Here is a 23443-nt window from a genome sequence, read left to right as displayed (position 1 = left end):
AGATGTTTTATACTAAAAAGAACCACTGAGAGAGCCAAGTTGAACCACCTTAGGTACTCTAATATAGAAATTTTCCCTGTCAATATTTAAAATCTAGTTTACTATCATTAAGCTTACAAATAAAGGTTCTCAGAAGATTTTTCAATTTTACATTCCAAAGGTTAGCATGTTAATACTTTACAGTAATACAGCAGTGATTTATACATTATTATTCATGTACTGTGAGTTTGCAACAATTCTCAAACAAGATAATACCACATTCATAGTGCTTGTTTCATATTTAACTTAGTAGTATGTATTTTATATAAAATAGTTAAATATATTGAATATCTCCTAAATCAACTATTTCTACCAAAGTTGGTAATACTTAAATAATTCAAACCAAATTTAAAATCTTTAAAATGTGTTTATCATATCCTGTGAACACAATAAAGATAATGCTCAAATTTAGTATATCCTATCTTCAAATTAAAATCAACACTGTTTATTTTTAAATTTAGCACTAATGTCAGGAAAGAAAAAATAACCAGGTGATTAACAGCTGAATACAATTCCGTATACTATCAATAGATGTATTAACTCATTCATCCATCCAACAAATATTTATTCTATATCTACTGTGCACTGGTGTGCTGGAACCAACTGTGAGAGCAAGTTGTTAATTTTCAAGAAGTTTTAAGCTGTTTGTCAGAGAGATCCATTATTTAAAATTATTTTATATACTCTTACAACTAAATAGATAGGATTAAAATAGAAACAAAGGTAATACTCAAAACTAAGCACGCCCTACTTATTTTACTTTATTACAAATGTGTGTTGTTGGGGTAGTTTTTTGTATGGGTCAGATGGTATATACCTCTCTATCTTTTCCCAACTTCCCATTCAGAGTAGTCATTAGCTTAAATTGGCTGTGATGAAAGTACTTAAAGCATAAAAATTGAAAATCCAGGGTCTTTTTCTTTTAGAGAACTTGCTGTTATACAGTTACTAGCATACCACTGCCATGTACCCAGTGCTATAAAGGTCTGCAGATGTAGATAGTATATCTTCATGATTCGTACGTGCTAGACAGAAGGCAGATAAATGTTCCTACAGGGGAAGAGCATGGTGAGGGCATTTGTGGTAGAGAGAATAATGGCCCCCAAAATAAGCCCACATCCTAATCCCCAAGTTCTCTGAATATGTCACTTTATATGGCAGAAGGAACGTTGCATGGTTGCATGTGTGATTAAGTTAAGGATCTTAAAACGGGGAGATTATCCGAGATTATCTGGGTGGACCCAGTGTAATCACAAGGGTCCTTATAAGAGGAAGAAGAGTCAGTTAGAGAAGGAGATGTAACCTTGGAAGCAGAACAGAGCTATAGAGAGATTTGCAAATATTAACTGCTGGCTTCGAAAATGGAGGAATGTAGGTGGACTGTGGGCACTGGAAAAGCGAGGGAACAAATTCTCCCTGATATGTAAGTTTAAGTTAAATTAATGGTGCAGAAAGGTATAAACCACTAAAGAGAAAGTGTTTCTCAGTCACTGGTGCATTCTTAATGCATATGTCAATACATCTTATTTTGATAAAGCTGGTTTTAGAAGGTCTTTGCTCTTCCACAGTTTGAATGACTTAGTAAACTAGGGTTCTTTTGCTGTGGACATACGAGGGTTCGGCCATTCAGGGAGAATACTAACAAGGACTCTGGATCAGTAAGCCCTACTCTGGACCTAAAACCCAGTGGTTTGACTTACAGCGGTCACCCTTTCTTCTTCAAATGTATATTTACTTATTTAAGTATTTCCATTTTAATCAGTACTGTTGACAAGATAAAGAAGTATTACTACAATAAATTCCTCTTCTCACAATGGATAGAGACTTATAATGAGGATGGTTCTTACCTTTTTGGGACTGATGGTATGTCTCCGGATTTTTGAAGGAAGGTTTAGGAACTAAGCGTCACTATTTCTCTGGCTCTCCAGCTTGTTTCCCATCAATAATTTAGCATCTTGGATCATACGATGTAGGAAGAAGTGTTAGCTGCTCTTGACAAGATGCTGTGCTGTTCTTTCTCTGCTTTTAGCTTGGATCAAAGTTTATGTGTCTCCCAGGACATTTTTGTAAGAGCAGGAAGTAAGCAACATACTCTAACACTCTGGCCTTCCCCTGGAAATTTCCTAAAGCTTCAGCACTGGTAGGGTCATGATATAATCCCAAGAGATGATAGATGGCAGTTTTTAGTGCCACTTAACAGTATCGCCAGCTTCTGAACAAAGAAGGGGGTAGTGCTTCTCAAGGAAGCATTAGCTCTTCCGCTTCATGCTCGGGTCTGTTTTGAGGCAACCAATGTCAAACTATTAGCAATTTGAATTGTTTTTTCTTGGGAAAGATGAGAAACTACCTCAAAGTGCCTTAAGTAAAAAAATGGTATGAGTTAATACATTTCTAAAATGCTTTTTAGAATTGTTCTCTTTCTCAAATCCTTCACCTTTCCCCAAGGCCCTCTTGAGTTGAGATTTTTGTTATTCCGAGCTGAGTTATAAAAATACTATTAGGTTTTTCTTGAGTAATAATGGTGACGGTGCAAAAACAACCACCCCTTTCTCCTTAATAGAACATACTAAGAGCCAGGCACTGTTCTAAGCATTTGCCCATCTTTGGTTATTTAATCCTCACAGAACCCTTTGAGATGATACTCTTGTTCTTGTTACCACCATTTTACAGATGAATAAATTGAAGCCCTGAGATGTTAAGGAGTTTGCCCAGGGTCTCACAGTCAGTAAGTGGTAGAGCTGGGATTCAGACCCAGGCAGCCTGGCTCCAGGCATAAGCACCCCTGCCCTGACTATTTCTAACCACCCCACTGTCTCAGCTGCTTTGGGAGGAGATGGCTTCCCAGATGGGGATGGGAGGGGGTCAGAGCATCTGAAAATCCATCCAGTCTTCCTGGTGGTTATCATTGTCCTTGTTCCAATCCCATTGTTCATTCATGACCCAGCTTCACAGACAAAGATTGTCTGTATCTTATAGGACCTTTTTGTAATAGCAGGAAGTATAGATAGGTAGATAATATAGATAGTGGGAAGTATAGATAAAAGATTTTGTAACTCAACATCTCCAGACCAATATCCTATATTTGGTTTGGGTGGTCTCAGCCATAGTCAATAAAAGAAAGCCCTAGGCTTTGAGGTATGAATTTTGAGATGTGAACCTAAAATTCTCTCTAAGTTATCCAAGGCTCTTTAGTCATTTATATTTGAGTTTTTCTCTGTCCCTCAGATCGGTCTGTAGAACCAATTGCCTGAGTCCCACAGTGGTCATCTTCTGTGAAGCTGGTTAGTTGTTGCTTCTCTCTGCATCGTGGGCTGCTACCTCCCCAGCCTAGACCTGAGTCAGTCTCACATCTCTTTATCACACACAGAACCAAATCCAAGTTCTCCGTATTCCTCTGAAAGTCTGACTCTGGGCAATTTAAAGGACATTAATGTTAAGGATATTAATTTTCTTTGACAGAGGAATTAAGCAACCATGTCTCAAAGAGACACAGGACCCAGGGCTGTTCTGAGAAATCTCAGTAGCAGGAACTCAAGGCCCTTGCCATCAGGATGTCTCACTTCATCTGGCATCTGCCCTAGCCACACAGTTTTATGTGGAAGGGTCACATTGGGAGGCTGGCGTGGTTTGTACCAGCATCACTATTTGCAAGTTTGAAGCCTGGAACAGAATAATCCTTTAAAGGAAGATGATTATTTTTTATTTATGTCTTGCCTACTTTCAAAAGCTCATTGGATGAGTCACAGTTCTTTTGTCATCTGATATATACTCATTTGTAGTCTAGATAGTATTTTCTAAATGTGACTTGAACATAGTATAGTTATATTCCATCTAATGGTATTTTGTTGGTGCAGACCTATATTTTTATAACACTTTCTATTTTAGCACTAGGCACACTATTGGTACTTAATGACCCTAATCTGGTACCTCATGTACTATCTGTATCTAAAGGATATGTTCTTATTTTTCACTGCATGTAACTAAGAATTTCACTGTATCTATTCTTATATTTAACTTTTCAGCCTAATAATCTGTGAAAAACACTTAAGACTAAGATTATAGATTCGATATAAATGATTTTTTATAGAAACTGCCTTCATTCCCTTCTAGGATACCTTAATGAAAGGATGTAATGATGGTGGTGGTGATGATAATTATATAATATGTTAAATCCCATCAGCTTCCCAAAATAAATGAATGTATGTAAATGTTGACAGCAAAGTGCATCTCCAATATAATTTTAACTCATCTGCTTGTATATGGGTTTCACTGATGTGTTTATGAAGTCCTATCCTATAAAGCCCTAGATTCCAGGATTTGTTTCCCAAAAGCCATAACAGACCACGCACAGACTGCTCAAGGTATTCAATGGCAGGACTCTCCTGGTAGCATTAGCCAGGAGATCTGTCATTTGCACATTTGGGAGTGGATCTGACTGGATCTCCCCATAGAGGAAGGGAAGGGATTCCAGGCCTGCTGGTAAAGCGTCTTCTTCTCATAAACATGTCAGCTTTGTCTACTTTGTTACATTTCAGTTTCTGTCAGTCATTAGATTTAATTATATTATTGATATGTCTAGTTCATCGTAATTAGGAAAGTGGGAGAATCCAAGTGAAAAATGACAGGCTGATAATATTAAGTAAAATATCTCTAGGTATGTTTAGATACCTATAATTATAATTTGTGCTGAGCCATTTAAATAAAAGAATATGAGGGTTATGTTTTCCTCTCTATGGGTTACAGAGCATTACAAAACGGCTTTCAACCAAATGCTGAAGACAGTGAGATCAGCTTATGTCTTAGTTCATTTGGGTTACCGTAAGAAAATTCCATAGACAAGGTGTCTTATAAACAACACACATTTATTTCCAGCAGTTCCAGAGGCTGGGAAGTCTAAGATCAAAGTACCTGCCAATAGAATTTCTGACGAGAACTCACTTCCTCAAAGATGGCCACGTTTTTGCTGTGTCCTCATGAGGTGGAAGGGGAGAACTCTGGTCTGTTCCGTCCTTTATAAAGGCACTAATACTTCATGGGGGTTCTACTCTCATGACCTCATCACTTCCAAAGGCCCCATGTTCAAATACTGTCCCCCAGTATCTTCAGGGGATTGGCCCCATAATCCGTGGATGTTCAGGTTCTTATATGCATATAACCTATATTTGCTATAGCAGGATATTCCTACACATCACTTTATTCCTGTGAAGTTAGTATACTGCTAATCCAAGTGCTTTTTAGAACTTTCTGGGAGTTTAAAAAAACACACAACTGTTTTTGAACCACAGTTAGTTGAATACATGGATGCAAAACCCACAGATATGGAAAGCTGACATTGCTATCATTGGTGATTAGGTGTCAACTTATGAATTTTTGGGAGACACAAACATTCACTCTATAGCTGTTACTTTTAATTAATACTCTTTTAATCTATTTTGGCATTTAATTATTGATTTTGCCTACATCTTTTTATTAACTGTTTGTGCACTTTACTTTGTTTTATAGCCTCTATTGAGTAAAATATCTTTTCTGAGGTTTGTGATAAATACATGTTAGATTAAGGCAAAGCATGAAATGTTGGTATTTGTAGTACACATGCACTATTGGATAAATATCTTCCTAGAGTTTTAAAGTGAGGTCATGGGATGTCATAAGAAACATGTCATTGGATGTCAGAAGCGCCCAAACCTGTAGAGAATTTTTATAAGAGTTTATTTGAGCCAAACTGACAACATGCTGGGGAGCAAGATCTGAAATGCTCCAGGGGACAACTTTGCAGTTTCTGGTGAACCCTTGGAATTAAGGAGGGGACTGAGGAAGATTACATGAAGGTAGAACAAAGCAAGGCACAGGATAGTCAACAAGTTATGTACTCCCTTCAGGGTGGTTATGCCATTGAACAGTCTGGAAAAGGGTGTTTTAACCCAGATGCACAAGAACAATGGACAGGGCTTCTTTAATTAAAGAAGTTACCAGCCTGAAGTGTGCTTATTCCACCATGACCCACCCAGGTAGGAATTTATGATCAAATCACCCTCTGAGGTTCATTTTGGATAGTCATTACAGTGCCCCTTTTTCATCCACAGGGACACTGAGCTTTAAGGCAAACTTGCCCCAGCAGCCACCCTGATCATCATTGCTTCCACTTCCTTTACATTCAGAGACATCAATGTCCAGACATGAGCCCCTGTGTTGAATTTGTCTCCCCAGGGAGGACGAGCATGCCCTCATCCAGCAGTATTGCCAGACTCTCGGAGGAGAGTCCTCCGTGAGCCAGCCCCAGAGTCCAGTTCAGATCCTGAAGTCAGTAGAAAGGGAAGAACGCGGAGAACTGGAGCGGATCATCGCTAACTTGGAGGAAGAACAAAGGTGTGAGAAAACATGTCATCCTGGGAAAACTTGTAATGGGAAATTTTTATTAATAACTTCAACATGACTCCTACCCATTCCCTTTTCAAACTATTGTCCAAGAAGTCATGGTGGAGTCAACGTTTTAGAGGACATCACCAAGCTTGCCTGCTGGCTTTGGGTTACAGCTGCATTTGGGGTTCAGGGATGAAGTTTATTAGAACAGTTACTAGTAAAGCTACCATTTAAATCATGCTTGCTCACCTCACTGTTAAGAAATGTTCTTACCTAGGAGGAAAGAAATAGCATTCCCTAAATTTGGAGTTTATAGATAATTGGGGTAGGAGACGATGTGCACAATAGTAATTTCAGTTTTTGCTTTTCGATATTAGAAATTTGCAGGTGGAATACGAGCAGCTGAAGGAACAGCACCTGAGAAGGGAACTCCCAGTGGGCTCACCTCCAGACTCTACTGTGTCTCCTCATCACACATCTGAGGATTCAGAACTTATAGCAGAAGCAAAACTGCTCAGGCAGCACAAGGGTCGGCTGGAGGCCCGGATGCAGATTTTAGAAGATCACAACAAGCAGTTGGAGTCTCAGCTCCACCGACTTCGACAGCTGCTGGAGCAGGTAGAGTCTACAGAACTCAGTGTCACCCTCTCACGCCACTTATCCTATCCCATCTCCCAGGGGCTTTGCCCCAGTGTCACTAGAGAGGTTCAGTTTCAGTTTCTCAGTTCTGTAGTTAATTTAGACTTGCTTAGAAATCCCTCTTCCAGTGTAAGCAATACAGCCTCACTGGCATGCAAAACATGTGCTTGCTTGCCCAATTTTAGATGGAATTTCCCATTCTTCTTTAATATTGAAATTATCCCAGCTCTGAATCGTTTAAGGAAAAATATCCTATAACATGGTTCTATGTAAGTTAAAGGGGAAACATCTGTGCAGGTTAAGGGAAAGGAAATGACCTGAACTCTTTATTCTAAAGCCTTTCTTCCAATAAGTTATTTTCAAGAAATTAAGTAACAGATATTTATTAATTTGCCATTATTTCCTAACACTAGGCCACATTCTATGGCACTTGCTTGCAAAAATTTTTTTTCTTTTCTTTTTAAAAATTTTAAAAATCCTCAACAAAGATAGTTTTTCCATTTGGTTTTTAGAAAGCGTGGTAGGGAGAGGGAGAAACATTGATGTGAGAGAGACATAGCTATTGGTTGCCTCCCACACACACCCCCTACTGGGACTGGGGGTCAAAACCTGCAACCCAGGTATGTACCCTTGACCAGGAACCAAACCCTTGACCCTTTGATCTGTGGGCCAACGCTCTAACCATTGAGCCAAACTGACCAGGGCAAAATTTCTTGACAATAAGAAATACAATTTACATTATGATGAATACATTAATTTATGATGAATATAAAATAATTGCTGTTATAAAAAATTCTTATTTTTTTCTTTCCTTTCTTTCTCCCTTCCCCCATCACTCCCTCCTGTCTTCCTTCCTTCTCTCCTTTCTCTCTTCCTCTGTGTCTCTCTTTTTCCCTCCCTCCATTCCATTTTTCTTCTTTCTTTCTTTGTGCTGATCAAAAAGTTGATTTACCAAATAAATTTTATAACTAATCAATGGGTAATAGCCTGCAGTTTTGAAAAACACTGTTCTTTGAGATATACTAAAAGTGTCTGCCTTTTTGGTGACTGCAGTCTTGTTAAATGGCATGATCTATAACAAGATGGTTTCTTATGTAAAGACACAACACATTGTAGAGAATTAAGTGCTTGACTACATCTAGCAGTTAAATAGTAGGAGTCAGGCCACAGAGCTGGTAATGAAGATGCCTTTGCAGCAGGAGCAGATTGTGGAGAATCCCAGCAGATGGGCCTGTAGCGTCTCTCTCTTGAACCCCTGACATCAACATTTATGTCACCTTTTGCATTTTTCTTTGGCCTTTGCAGTGAGGGATCCCTTGGCAGTGACTAGAAATTACTTTCTCTGGAGATGATCGATTGAATCAAAAGCAGAAACAACATACTCTCCAGTGATTTATCTCAAATTTTAGAAAATCGACTTTCACACTTGCTATCAGTGTCTTTTAACATGTCAGAGTCATTAAAACAGTGTAATTTCGGCATTACCAACACAGCAGGCCAAAGTTCACCCCTTACATATATTTTTTAATTGATTTTTTAGAAAGAGAGGAAGAGAGAAGGAGAGAGAGAGAAACATCAATGTGAAAGCAAGACATCAATTGGTTGCCTCCTGCACACCCCCTACCAGGGATCGAGCCCACAGCCCAGCATGTGCCCTGACTGGAATAGAACTGACAACCTTTTGGAGCACAGGATGGTGCCCAACCAACGGAGCCCCACTGGCCAGGGCACCCCTTATATTTGGACCATATACTTCTCTGAATGTCTGCTAGTGTTTCAGAATTTGTGTGAGACTGTTTTGTGGACAGCTTACTTTGGAGCCTCCAAATTGGGCATCATTGGAAAGTAATAGTCCCAAGAATAACCCGAGGCCTGGCGCTCTTGGAATGTCTGGTTTTTGCTTCTGTGCCAGTCACATACATGGGAAAAGTTACGTTGTTGGTATTATGAACCTGAATTTTCTGAATGGTGCCTGTGTAAGGGATTACTTTTCTCTTGAAAGCTCATATTTAGAATATGAAGTGTTAGTAATAGCAACCTAGTGAGTAGATAAAGCGAAGGAAGCCATACTCTGAAAACTTCATTTGCCATACCCTGTTGATGATTTTAGGAGAGCTAAAGGCTCTTAGCCACCCTTCCCTCTTCGGCCCCCCTTCACTCTCTCCATCCATTAGACAGAACTGCCTAATGGCTCATATGTTTCCAGAATTGCACCGTAATGCTTTTAGAGATAGCTGATATCTAAATGTCTTAGTATATCCCAGACTGTAGAGCTCTTATCTCTTCTTAATGACAGCATGAATGCCAGAGGGTGATAGAAAAATCTACTATGAAAGTAAAAACTAGCAAAACTACTAGGCTTCAACTAGTTTAGATTTAATGAAAAAATTGGCATCAAATACATTTTAACTTCTGCCTTTCCTCTACGTGGGTCACACTTTCTCATCCGACCTCATACTGGTTAATAAGTCCGTCATCATTTCAGAGCTTTGTGTGGGAGTGCACTTGCCAAGGGTTTGCCTCACACCTGTCAGCCAGTTTATAAAAAAAGAATCCAAAGCACAAAAGGTTAAAAATTGGTTCGGAATTACACAGCTTCTGAGTTCAAATCTAAGCATCTGAATTAAGAATCATGCTCTTAAACACTCTTCAATATTTATCTTTAAACATTGACTTAAACTTAAAAATTAGCTGGTTTTGAAATTAGATCCATTTATGATATGACAAGCAGTGTTAATTTTTTCAAGAGGAATTGAACATGTTTCTAAATTCACTTGGTTGACAAAAGAATAAGAGGGAGAACAATTTAGGGCTGAAGCTGACCCTGATACATAAATCTTGCGATATAACTGAGTGAGTTCTTCAAGTTGCCCAGACTGAAAGGGAAGGACCACCTAGTGCTCAGCTGAGTTCTAGCATCTACTGATGCTAACGTATTTGAAAATGTCTGTGGGTAAACAACTCGACATGGTGTAATTATCCATGGTGGGGAGGGAGACGTTGGGAATGGAAATGGTTTTCTCAATAATATTTTAATTCTTCCTCTGGCCTAACATTTGAATGTGCTTCCAGCCTGAAACTGATTCCCGAATCAATGGCGTCTCCCCCTGGGCTTCCCCTCAGCGATCTGCACTGAGCCACTCGCTCGATCCTGATGCCGGCCCACAGTTCCACCAAGCAGGTCAGTGTCTCCGAGACTTGGCTGCTCCCCTACACTGCTCGGGTCTTTGCCATTTGTTTGTTTTTCATTTGAAATAGCATTCTTACACCTGGGTGCCTTAGGGCACAAAGGAGCTTTCTTTTCTCTCTGGTCTGGGATGGGTACACAAAGCCATTTTAACAATATCAAAAAAAGCATACATTTTAGAATAATAGCTATAATACATGTACATACATAGGGTGTAGTAGTGGATTGAATTTTGGTGAAAGTTGAAAAAAAGTGCTCTTTCCTTTTGGGATGAGCAACAATTTAAGTTTTTTTGCATTGGGAATGATTCTTTTTTCTCTTTTTAGTAAATTTTTTTCTCTAAAATGTCATATTTGTACATATCTAATATAATAATAGAGGAATATGCAAATTAGCTGGGACTCGTAAGGTCAAGACTGATCTACAAGAGGGGGAGAGCTACAGGAGGGCAGGGCAGCAAGCTAAGAGTGGGGAAAACTACAGGAGAGCGGGGCAGTGAGCTACAAGCCTTGGAGAGCTACCAGCGGTGGTGGGCGGGGTGGCCAGCTGAAAAACACTTCTATTTCACACAGAAACAAGCGGCAGCAAGCTACTCACGCACAGATTCGTGCGCAGGTCTACTATTTCAGAATATAATACTTAAGAACAGTATACCAAACATGGTTCTCTCTGCCCAGGTCTAGGAACTTAGATTCTGCTTTCTGCATCCCAGTCACCGTAGACATTGCCACCTCTACCACCAGCATCTGAAGCAGAGGTTCCCTCCAGCCTGTCACAGAGAGGACCTGTCAGTGCTGCTAGTTAGGACTCTGTCAACCAGACATTTGGAATGACATTTTATTACTGATAAAATTCAAGTTCCTCAATTCTGCTGAGGACCACATACTTTAACCAATTTAATTTGTTTATGAGATATCTTTTGCTATATTAATCAGGAGAAAACCTAAAATATTAATACTGTTTTAATTTTTAAAATAATTATTTTGCTATTGATTATCGAATAAATACATGAAAGTATAAAGTCTCTTATGAGATACCTCTAGTTTTGTGGTGAAAAAGAAATTGGTAGGATATTTTTCTCATATGAAAAAATAGTTGCAACACCAAGTAATGAAATTCCAAACAATACATTGAAATAATGTGACTACATTCTGTATTTTTCACTCATGAATTTTTCACTAGCATGATTTTTTTCTACAGAAATATCTAGTATACTTTATTTATGTATGCAAATATATTACTGACAAATTAGTACAAAAGTGGTTTTGGTATTTTTCCCTAAAACTGTCATTCTTTCCAGCAAGCATGTCAAACTCGCGGCCCGCGGGCTGCATGCCTCATTTATTTGGCTGATGTTAGCCTTTGAGTTTGGCATGCTTGCTCTACAGAATTATTTTCCCATTGATATTTAGAGGCCACAGCTAGCATTTTCTCTTGAAGTTGGGTTTTGGTGAAAGGCCAGACATTAATTTCAGAATGTCTGTTCTTTTTATGGCTGTCCCAGCAGCGGAGGACCTGCTGGTCCCCCCTCATGACACCAGCACTGACCTCACGGAGGTGATGGAGCAGATCAACAGTTCGTTTCCATCCTGCTGCTGTGAGTATGAATGACCTAACACCACCACTGCACCTTCTCCTTCCATTGTTTTTCCTGGTGTGGGGCCCTCTGTCTTCTTAGATAAGAGAACAAAAACCTCTATTAGAAACCGGATTGAATGTTAATTGAAAATAAAGCAAACATTCTGTATGTCAGCAAAGCACAAGAAGCTCAGCATAGATCCCATCCCATCCCTGGAGGACAGCAGCAGCGCAGTCCTGCTCTTGGAGATTTTTCCTAAGCCTTGTGAGCCTGATAACGTGAAGGCAAATAAAAATAAGTCTGTTTTTTGTTTTCTTTTTTAAGAAGAAGTTATTCTCTTCGGTGTAAGCTATAGTAAGAAATGTGTATTACTTGAAAATGGAGCTTTCAGTGGCATGCCAAACAAGGCCTTTTCTAATGTAATTTCTTTTCCAGACATTGATCTCTGATATCATCTGATGCAGGTACAGAAAGGGATTATTTTCAGGTTTTCCTCTTGTTTTCTTCTGGTTTCTTTTATTATGAGATAAAGTAGTCACTGTGTAAAGGCAAGGCCATTAAAGGTCTCACAGATGATAACCCTGTGAATTTTCCATATGAACAACCAAGAGCCAGATAATAACAAAATAGAAGCAGCTCAATTCCTAAAGGAACTTATTAATAATTCTTATGTATTGATTTTCTTCAAACATTTTGTCTTCAGCATCTTGCCACTTTGCAGTTTCTGCTGAGCTCTCACCAAAAACACTTCTTCTGTTTCACGTAGAAACAATTGACTTAAATACATATACATACTATTTAATGCTACAATTACATTTTTAAAAATTGTTTAAAGAAATATGAATATATTATTTATAATTTTTATAAATTATTCATGATTTTTAAATCTAAGCAGCCTCTAAAGAGTTTAGTACATATATATACTATCATTTATCGTATGTTATATATGTGTAGTATACATATAAACAGCCTCTCATCTTACCCTTTTCCATCTTCTTTTCGGAAAATACTATCCTAAATGAGGAAAAAAAACATTATCAGGAGTATAGATAAATAAGATATACGGACTTCATTTACAAAATACCCTTCAATTTATGCCACTCTACAGTTTACAAAATCGATCATTAGCAGGAAGTGCAAACATCTATTTGAAAAATAGTCATTTCTGAATTTTTAGGAGTATTTGCCTAAGGAACATATTACAGTTTCTACAGTGCATAAATATATTTGTATTTGGGACTGTGTCATTTTCCAGGTTATAATTTGTAGTTCTACTTCTCGAATTTGCTGAATCGCTTTTACTCTATGACAGTCCCCACACTCAGCCCCTAAAAAAGCTTGTGTGTACTGTAGATATTTACAGAGGCATTAAGTTCATAGGCTATCAAATCGTTGCTTTTCTTCTAGGCTTTTTAACAGCCATAAGAGATGAACAAATTAAATTTTTTATATTAATTATACTTCAAGGTTGAATTTTCTAGAGAATTGGGTTCTGAGGTTGTATGTTACTTAATGACTAGATATAGTCTTTCTAAGCCAGAATTTCAAAATTAAATTTACAAATGAAATTACTTTTTGGGTCAGCTTAAATCTAAATACATTAATAACTAATTTTTAAAAATTACGTAATCAAAGCCAATTAGAAGTTTTTATTTAAATGTCATGATGGATGATGTCATTTTCCCACTGGGAAGGTTAAGCTGTTGAAGTTTCCCCATATAGTACTCGGAAGGTTCCATAGGATTCATTTGCTTTGTTGTCCCTTTTAAGTTGCTAACAAATATTTTAATAAATCTTCAAATTCCCAAAGCTTACTGACCACCTTTGGAGAATTTTTCTAAGCAAGTCATCTTGGCACCGTCCCAATGCCAAGCCAATCTCACAAGCCCCTGTAACTAATGAGAACTTTAAAATTACTTGTCACTAGCATACAATGAATTGATCTGCATGTTAATCTTGACTTTTGATCCTTTGTGGATTAAAAATTAGCATGGTCACAAGTTAATTTCTACTCCTGGCAGTCTTGGAATTAAAATGAAACTGTATTCATAAATCCTAATTGCATGAATTGCCTACTTAAACATGGCTTTTTTTATTTCACTGTATATATTGCCGCATGTAACACCTTAGAATTCCTCTGTCTTATAGCCCTTAAAAGTCTTCTTTTAATTATTTACATTAAGTTTCAGAGCAAAGAGGCAGGTATGACCATCTCTTTCTGGCAAGGAGTTAATGAAGGGAATTTAATTGTGTTGTTTATTAACCAACGTACACACTAAAATTTCCACTGACTGATGTAACTGTTTTTTTACTGTAAAATGTTTTGTTAGTTTTCTCATTTATGTTGTCTAAATATATGGGATACTAATAGTCAAGTGAGTATTTTTTGCTTTAAAAGCAACAAATGCTTTTAAATTTATTTACATCTATAGGCATATTTGCACTGTGAATTGCCTATGTTTATTAAGCTTGAGTGACATTTATAAAAACACACACACACAAAACCTATAAAAATGCAATGATTTCCTGATTTCTTAGAAATATATTTGTATGATTTGTTCAGGGGAGTACCCACAGCCTTTTATTTGATAAAAAGCTATGGGGTTTTAAATGTTGGTTTGGAGCAAAATGGATTCGATTTCTGTTTGGTTATTCATTACTTAGAAGCGTAACTCTCCCATGTGGTACTTAATACTAATGCAGCTAAGCTCTCCCTTGTGTAGCTCACATGTGTGAGGAGGTCCACTCACTTTCTTCTTGTTGTAACTGACATGTCCGGTAGGACTAGGCTGGCCCTAGCCTGATTCTTCCCCTACTACTCCTGGGGCTCCCTCTCCCCGTGCAGGCATCATAAGAAGGTTGTCCTCGTTTGCTCTTTTATTCTCACAGAGCTACTAGCACACTCTGTGTGGTCAAAGACATCTTTTTTTCCCTAAGAACAGAAAAATGAGAGAGGGAAGGAGTGAAGCAGGCTGGATGACTAGGGACAGTTCTTATTTGACACAGCACAGATGTTGCCCTCACTGGAGGGGTGGGGCTCTCTCTCCCCAGTAGGGTTGAGTATGATTGAATCATGAGATTTTGTCAGTGAAAAGGAGAGACAAAAAAGCAGAGGCTTTAAAAACAATATTGCTAGTGGCTGCCCTCACAGTGCACGCCAGAGCAGCCACACTGTCCGATGCCCTCTGTAACGAGGAAGGAATTGAGCTGCAAATCAGATGCCAGGTTCTAACTTCTCCAATGCTCTTAACTGGGGCCGTGGGAGGCACAACTAGTAGCCCAAGTTCCTAGAAGACTCTCAGGGATTAGCCCAGCCTTTTCCTTGATGTAAGCACATCGCTACCATCTTCCTAGCCTTTGGGGCAAGGGTGAGTCAAGGGTGGCAGACATGAAAGACTCATGCACCTTCATTTCCCTAATGACTTCTTGGTCAGAACTGGTACTATTCAGCAAACTATACAGATTTTGCTCTGTTCTGATACATAAACCTAATACATGGCAAGATTTCAATGGGCAATTTTGAGATTTTTTTTTTCAAAACTAAGAACTCACTGAATGCTTTAGTGTGTACTTTTTGACAGAGCCAGCATATGCTTTGCATATTTTGGTGGAATTTGTATATCTTAAAGCACTTGGGATATGAAAAACTAGGGAAACTAGCCCTTGTTAAAGCATCTAGCAAAAAAAGGGCAAAAACTGTTTCTTGTTTTATTAGCATCCATTTACCATGCTGAAAAGGGCACACTTTTGCATGCCTTAGAGGGGGAACCAGCCTAACAACAGTACCACCTTCAACTTATTTATTTTGTTTTCTCTTTCAGCAAATCCCTCCAGCAGGCCACAGGTAAGAGTTCATGATTTTGTTAACAAAAATTCCAACAGAAATCAAAAGAGAGTTTTGTTCATATATGATTTGCAAATAAGGGACAATAGCCCTCAGTATGAACTGAAGACATAGAGATGGGCAAAGTGTTTAAAGGCAAATTTGCAGGGAGCTGACAATCAAAGAAACGGGTTGCTAGGAGAAACAAGAGCACAAACTTACATTATTCATTTTCTGATTGGTGGGGGCAACTGCGCATTCAACAGTCCGCTGACTCAGTGGTCAGCAAGTGGGGCTATGAGAATGTGAACAATGGGTAACATGATAGGCATTTGTCAACATTCCAGTTCAGGTTCCAGCTTGTAGAACAAAAGCTTTGAGGTGTCTTGCCAACCAAAATCAGACCGCACAGAGAGGCTGTTCATTCCAAGTCCACAGAGCAAAGTCAAGCACTGTAAGCAGCCTCAGTTCAAACTGTAAAAATCCAAAAGTTGAGCCACAAATTATATTGAAGTTCCAAAAGTCTTCATATTGGTTGGCTCATGTGTTGACTACAACTTAGAGTAAGCAGATTAGCCACTATCAATTTTAGTGCTACTTTATTCCCCATGTAAATAAGTAAACTTGCTTGACATTTAAATGTTAGCTGATTCAGTACAACAGTTTGTCAGTCTGGGGTGGGGGCGACCCCTCCCAAGCCAGTTCTCCCAGATGCCCCAAATATGCAGTGCTTGATCCTTTGTGTTCTAATAGCTTTTTAACAGCCTCATATATCCAATGTTAGCTTGGATAGATTTGGCTGACCACTGTTCTCCTACTTAAGGTGGTTATCACAGAACATTGATTAAAAACAGTGACCAGAGCAGTACACAAAGGTGGCTTTGTTACTTTGGGGCAGGGGGAGGAGTTGACTTTTCATTTAAAAATTTGTTGAGGACTGTTGGCAGCCACAGACTTATATCGTGTTTTCCTTATCATATTATAGGTACTGTTAGTAATAATGTGCCATAAGACCACAGCTCTTTGGAGAACATTTTCCTCCATGAACTTTTTTATTGATCTTTTTGAAACATTGAAACATCTTCTGATTGTCTTATTGACAAGAGGGGCTGGGACCTTAATGAAAAGCACAGGCAGTTTGTCTTTAGTAACCAAGGAACATAAAGCAGATACGGGGATGTGTGTGTGAGAGCTGGTGAGACAGAAGGACCTCACCCCAGGGAGCAAAATTCCTCTCTGATTGCTTCTGGTGTCTTAGTGAGTCAGAAGCCAGGACCCTTCAGCACAGTGAGGATGAGAGGGGGTAGCATAGGTGTGAGGTAAGACTAGAGGAAGTGCCACATAAACCCTGGAACAGAGTATGTCTGACTGCCAGGCAGCATTATAGGGCACCAAGAAAGGTGCCTGTTAGTGAATATAATGTGAGGTCGGGGTGGGCCTGCGTGTTGCTCTCTAGCCACATTCAAGTTCATGAGCACAGGCATTAGAGTAGGCCAAGGGTTACAGTTAATCGAAGTGGAAGTTGTGGTTTGGCCAAGAGAGTACATACAGCAATTCAAGGGAAGAGTTAAAGGAGTGATGATAATGATTGAACCAGGCATCTATGTTTGATAGGAAAAGAAGTGAGGATGTCTTAGGTGTGGGAGACAGGAAAACGGTGGGAGAATCCATGCATTGTAGTATCAAAGGATAAATGAAGTTGGGCCTTAGCAGAAGCAAGCTGAAGGGATAGAGGTGGTTGTCAGAAGGTGGGGTTATTGAAATTGGAATGTGGGAGCAGTTGCAGGCATTTGGTAATGGCCCATATTTGGAACTTTAAGTGAGTGGCTAAGATGAGTGGAGTACAAGTTAGTGGGGGGCATTGACCTCAAAGAATGAAGAGGCCAGAGTGTTGGAAGAATCATCTATGTAGGTGTTGAAATCATTGAAATTTAAAAATAGTTTCAAACTTGGTGGCAGTGTACCATTTCTTCATCAAGAATAAGGGAACATTGACCCTGGGGTCAGAAGGTGATGATGCATAGTGGCTGTTATAGTCTGATGGCATGACATTCAAAGCTGGGTGTTTTTAGGGATGAGAGAGAAAAAATGCCCTGAAAAACACAGGAGGCCCTAGGAAGGAGTGAGGCAGTGTATGAGGAGTGTGGGAGATTTGGGGTGCTTGCACCAGCCTAATTTACTCACCCTTGGTACCTCCCACAAGAAAAAGACAAGTCCTCTCAATTCTAACTTGCTTTCCAGCCTGGCCAAGAGCAGCCTCAGGCTTCCTCTATATTGGCTGCAGTGATAAAGGGCAGACTAGGTGACTTCAGGATGAGAGGAAAGGGCCTCACTCAGGGAGGAGAAGTCACATGGGAGTCAAGGGTCCCCTCTGAACATAGCAAACTAGGGTATGTGTTCTGAAAGAAGCACTTCTTTTTCCTTGAAGAGTTGACAGGCTTCTGCTACCTATAATGGTTTATGTAAATGTTGTTCTGACAGCACGGTTTTCCCTTCCCGCAGGCAATGTGAAGTACTCATCTAGCCAACAAACATTTCCTGACCTTCAGTATTGACCTTTCCAGCAAATGCCAGTCCAAGTCCCATTTAATCAGAAGCTCCATGGCTCTTTCAAACAGGCTGCTGAGCGCCGACTGTGTGTCCTACTGAAGGGGTGGAAACTGACTATCCAAAGAGAGAAGGATATTTTGTTTTTATAGTAATCCTATGTTATTGTTTTCTCCTTCCCTTTCTATGCAACTGTAAATGAATGAACAGAGAGGTATTGGGAAATGGTAATACATTTGTATACTGTACACAGCATTGGGAAAGTGGGTGGGGGCTTTCTAATGTGATACTTGTTTTTAATAACCGTGACAAAAATTGCATAGGAACTAGGAGACAGTTTTACATTCCTTTCTATTAACCTTGTACAATAACTTCGTGTATTTTTTCAACTCTTTTACCTGTATGGTTATTTATAAACTCATCAGCCACACGACCAAATAGATTTCCTATATTTGTTTTCATGATTTGGCCAATTAATAGGTTCATATACTTCAGTCAGTTATATTACAGGTGTATGGATCAGGCTACAGCTCTGTGTATACTTTTTAACTTTATTTGACAACATATACTTAATTTTTTCTTAGCAACCACTTGGATAACTACCATAAAAAGCCAGTGGGTCTAACTGGCATGTCCATTTGGTATTTTTCCCTGCATTTTATTTGCCTGCTCTATATAAGTAGCTCTTGATTTCTTTATTTATTTCATCCCTCTGAGTTTATATGATAGAGGAGACTTAAAGCAGATTTATAATAATCTCACAGCTCATTTTACCAAAGGTTGCCTATTAGGCATATTTTTATTTTTGGCACAGAAACAACACTTAGTACAATCTTTCCTAGTTCCCAGATCTTGATTTTCATCATTAAATACACAGCAGACCTTTAACCAATTATAATGCCAGACACATTATTGTCTTTGGTTCCCTTTAAAGAAAATTGTATTGTTGTTTATGTATATTAAGTCCCTTATAATTCTTGAAACTTCCAGTTCTTTTCTTTTTTAAAGCAGACACAAATTGAGTGCACATCTCATTTCCCCTTTTGGGTGAATAAACAGATTTTTATTGTCCTTTATGTAACCCGTACATTTGGGAAGAATGTATCAAAAGCCTATGCCACTACTTCTGCAGAAGAATGAAATTAAATGCTTGGATGGTCGTACCCTGCCTAATTTTGAGTTCATTCAAGTAGGCATTTGGTTTAACTTCTGTTTAGCATTTAATTCACTCAGTTTAAACATGGTATATACTTACCAAATGTAGAGAATTTTTTTTTAAGTTAAAGTAATGTGTTTTGATTCAAGCACATATGCTTTTAAAACAGCAGGACAGTTTAACTTTGGGTTCTCTTGACCTGGGATCTGGCCAGAAGGAGGCTTAAAGTTAGAAATTCTATTCTTTGTGAATAGGTCGGGTGGGTTAGGGGGCAAGGGTGTCTATTTGCAGCATAGATATTTTGAGAAGATTGTTTTATACAAGAGGAAAGCCATGACCACCTTTCTACCTCAGACCCGTCTTCATCCATTGTGTCAGAAACAGCTTTACACTGCTACAGTCTGCAAAACTTAAAGCTTTTATCAGCCACATTATACCCAAGAAAAGTATCTATTTAAAGAAGAAAAAAAAATCCCTGGACTCTGAACTACAAGTTGTAGATTTGGTGTCTTCCTTGTTCTTTGAAAAAGTTATGTATTAGTTTTTTCCTGCCTGTAATTGTGTGCAACACGTCCTCTATCTGCTATTAAGGAAAAACTACATAAAACACTACATTGTAACCTTGTAAGAAATATTAAATAAAAAGAAATATAATGCAGTAAAACCAAGGGGAAATAAGTATGTAGTTATTTGGAAATATGTGGTCAAGTACTAACCATAGACTATCATCTAATGTGGTTACATGTATTTTTCATCCTGAATAAAAGTAATTTTAACACAAGATGACTTTGATATTTTTCTTAAGTGTTCACTGAGAGAATCTGAAGTCTGAATGCACTTTATGAAAATGAAATAAAAAAAGATAATTCTCCTGATAAATCCACATATTTTCCTGCAGTTTCTCTCATACACCATACACATTATTACATTTTCTCTTGCTCTCATTTCCTCTCTTCCTCTGTGTTCCTCTCTTCTCATATATATATATATGTATATATATTATATATATATATATATAATACTCAATTTCCTTTACAGATGGAAGACTTTATTAATATGGAAAAAAATAATGTTGGATATTGAAAATGTACCTAAGCCTATTGAGCTTTTTTTTATTTTAATAACTTGAGTGATTACCTTTTCAAATCCACTTTTAGCTTCATGCTCTTAAATAATGTGCTTTTTATATGCGCTCTGGATTTTAACCACTCTGGCAGTAAGTTTAATCCATTTCTGAAGCCATCCTGTGGGAAGTAGTGTCAAGCAACAAACGTGTTACTTGATTCTAAAGTTAAAAGCTACCTGTGAAATAAAAAAATCTCAAAACATATAATTTGTTAAAATAAAGAAAATTGATACTCTCTAATGAACATGCATTTTAAATACCCTGCCTAACCCAAAGTAATATTCACATCAAGATCCCTAAGGAAATAATTGTTGGTTTCCAGCAACCTTTTGAGTAGGTATTTAAAAATGGAAATGAGAACAAATGGAAACATTTGGTTTTTATGCTAAGTCTTCAGCTTGTTACTTCTCGATATCATTGAGATTACATTTTTTGAATTTAAAGAATGTAGTTTGCTCTTGGATATCTCCCTGGCCACTACCACCACCATTCAACTCTCAATAGACCAAGTATTTTAGAGATCCTCCTTAATTCATTAATTGAGAACTTAATGAAAATACAATATGACACCACACCGCCTAGCCCCGTAAGTAGAGTCCAACCACTTCATTGACATGCATTACCAGGTCGTGTTTTTATGAGGTCAATTAAGTGACAAGGGTGAGCCTGGTGGTGGAGGCTAGGAGCCAATCACAATCACATTATATCCACTGCCACTAGTAATAGTTTTCTGTTGCCACAGTAATGCTGCATGACAGCCATAAAACCTCAATAAAAAGTATTTCTTCAGCTCATGGGATATGGGATTCAGCTGATGTGGGCAGGACCCTTCTGATCCCAGCTGGACTTGCTCACGTGTCTGGGGTTGACCAACTGTTCAGTGATGAGAACTGGCACACCGTCACTTCTACTGAATTCTGTTGCTCAAAGCAATTCGAAGGCTGGATATGGGGAATAGATTCCATCTCTTTTGTGAGAAAGACTGTAGAGACACAGGATACAGGGTATAACTTCAAAGAGAGGCCCTCAGGTTTCACCATATAAACCTGAGGTAGGCAAAGGAGAAGACTTTGGCCAGAATACTAAAGCATCCATTTCCTCGGGCATTATGTTCATTGCCTCAATGGAATGGGAAGGAATTGTCTTGTCTTATTAACAAGACAATCTTTTAAAATGAAGGTCAAGAAGACCAGCCCCTTCATCCTTCAGAAATCCAATTTCAGAAACAAAGACGGGTAGGGAAACTTAGCATGTGTCTGCCCAAAATCTTATGAAAAGGAGAAGCCCTCAGGACTAATTGTAAAATTAGAAGAAGAAAAAAAAAGAAAGAAAAAAATCCTAGATGGGAAATGGAGTAAAGGGGATATTATTATAAACTAGAGGCCCGGTGCATGAAATTCGGTCCCTCAGCCTGGCCTGCACCCTTTCCAATCCTGGACCCCATGGGGGATGTCCGACTGCCAGTTTAGGCCCAATCCCACAACCAGCAGTCGGACATGACTCTCACAATCCAGGACCGCTGGCTCCTAACTGCTCGCCTTCCTGCCTGCCTGATTGCCCCTAACCACCTCTGCCTACCTGTCTGATCGCCCCTAACTGCTCACCTGCTGGCCTGATCATCCCTAACTGCCTCTGCTTTGGCCCGCACCTGGGACCCAGGATTCCCTCCTCCAGCCAGCCGCAGGCACTGGGACCGGAGTTTCCCCTCCCTCTGGCCAGCCATAGGCACCCAGGACCCAGGCTGGCTTTGCCCAGGCTGGCTGCAGCCGCAGGGGACTGTGGATGGGCTGCTTCTCCCAGGCCGCAGCTGCAGGCACAGGCACCCGGGACCATGGGGCGGGCGGTTTCTCTGTCTCCTGGGCCACAGCCGCAGGCACTGGCTCCCAATACCACCGGATGGGCAGCTTCTCCCTCTCCTGGGCCGCAGCCACATGCACTGGCAGCTTGGGCCCATGGGCAGGCGGCTTTGCCCGGGCCGGCTTTGTCAGGAAAGACGTCCGGATGGTCGTCTGGAAGTCACCCAGTCTAATAAGCATATTACCTTTTTATTAGTATAGATGGTTCAGATGAAATTTGTTCAAACTGAATTGTTAATTTTTAGCCAGAAGAACACACAATGCATAGGAGGTTCTTAACTTTGACCAAATGAACAGGCACATGTGATACTGTATTCCTGCCAAGCATTTGTTTAGAAACACACAATTTATTTTCACTTTGTATAAACTTACCCACTTGCTACTAATCTCTCATTTTGAAGATTCCAATTGCTGATATAGTTTTCATATTTTAGAACATGCTTACAGACAGCTTACAGTGTATGCTTGAGTTCAGATATTCTCTTACAGATAGCTTATTTTTGGCACAGTTTTGAATTTTTAGTGCGCAAATTCATGAAGCATTCCATATTTTTATAAAAGAAAGAAAATACAAAAAAAGAGACAAAAGTTAACAATTTGCCCACAACCTAGTTCAGTCTTCAGTCCAGAAAGTACCAATGTTGAATTTGTAATTAAATAAGAGTTCCCAGACTGCCCTGGTATGAAATTACAATTAGTTCCTGATACTACATTTTAGACCATTTTTCAGAAGTATTAAAACATTGGTTTTCACTGAAATCTATTATTTTTTCTTATAAAATGACATTATAAAACTGTTGGCGAGAACTGAGTCATTCTAGTGTAAATCTGACCTGCGTGAGCCTGTCAAAATTTAGAGCAGTCTCATTCGTTATACTCTGAATCTCATGAGCCGTGGGAAACTGGACAACCACACATGCTGCTCAGGATGTCTGTGAGGATAGTTTCAAAAGCTCACCCCTGCCCCACATGATCCCCCTGTACCCTGTTCTGTTCCCACTTCCCCCTGCATCAAGCAGGTGTATATTGATGACAACTAATATAAGATGCTGCTTAGCACAAAACAAAATGCATGCTGGATGCCAGATCTCCAAAATGTCATTGAGGAATTAATAAAATTAAAAAGGTAAA

The 23443-nt window shown here is 39.0% G+C and overlaps 1 protein-coding gene across 1 annotated transcript in view; it reads left to right on the top strand.

The window, feature by feature from the left end:
* UTRN (utrophin) overlaps positions 1-20111 on the top strand; it is a 433433-nt gene extending 413322 nt beyond the window's left edge. The window contains 6 exon segments of the mRNA XM_023750172.1: positions 6247-6405; positions 6777-7017; positions 10111-10219; positions 11730-11822; positions 15626-15648; positions 18130-20111. Of these exon segments, the coding sequence (XP_023605940.1) occupies positions 6247-6405; positions 6777-7017; positions 10111-10219; positions 11730-11822; positions 15626-15648; positions 18130-18138 (634 nt within the window). The 3' untranslated portion in view covers positions 18139-20111.
* The last annotated feature ends 3332 nt before the right edge of the window (positions 20112-23443 follow it).

The sequence above is a fragment of the Myotis lucifugus genome, unplaced genomic scaffold, assembly GCF_000147115.1.
Source record: "Myotis lucifugus unplaced genomic scaffold, Myoluc2.0 scaffold_11, whole genome shotgun sequence".
Classification (NCBI taxonomy): domain Eukaryota; kingdom Metazoa; phylum Chordata; class Mammalia; order Chiroptera; family Vespertilionidae; genus Myotis; species Myotis lucifugus.
Note: the sequence above shows the minus strand (reverse complement) of the source record. Positions and strands in the feature narration are given on the sequence as shown.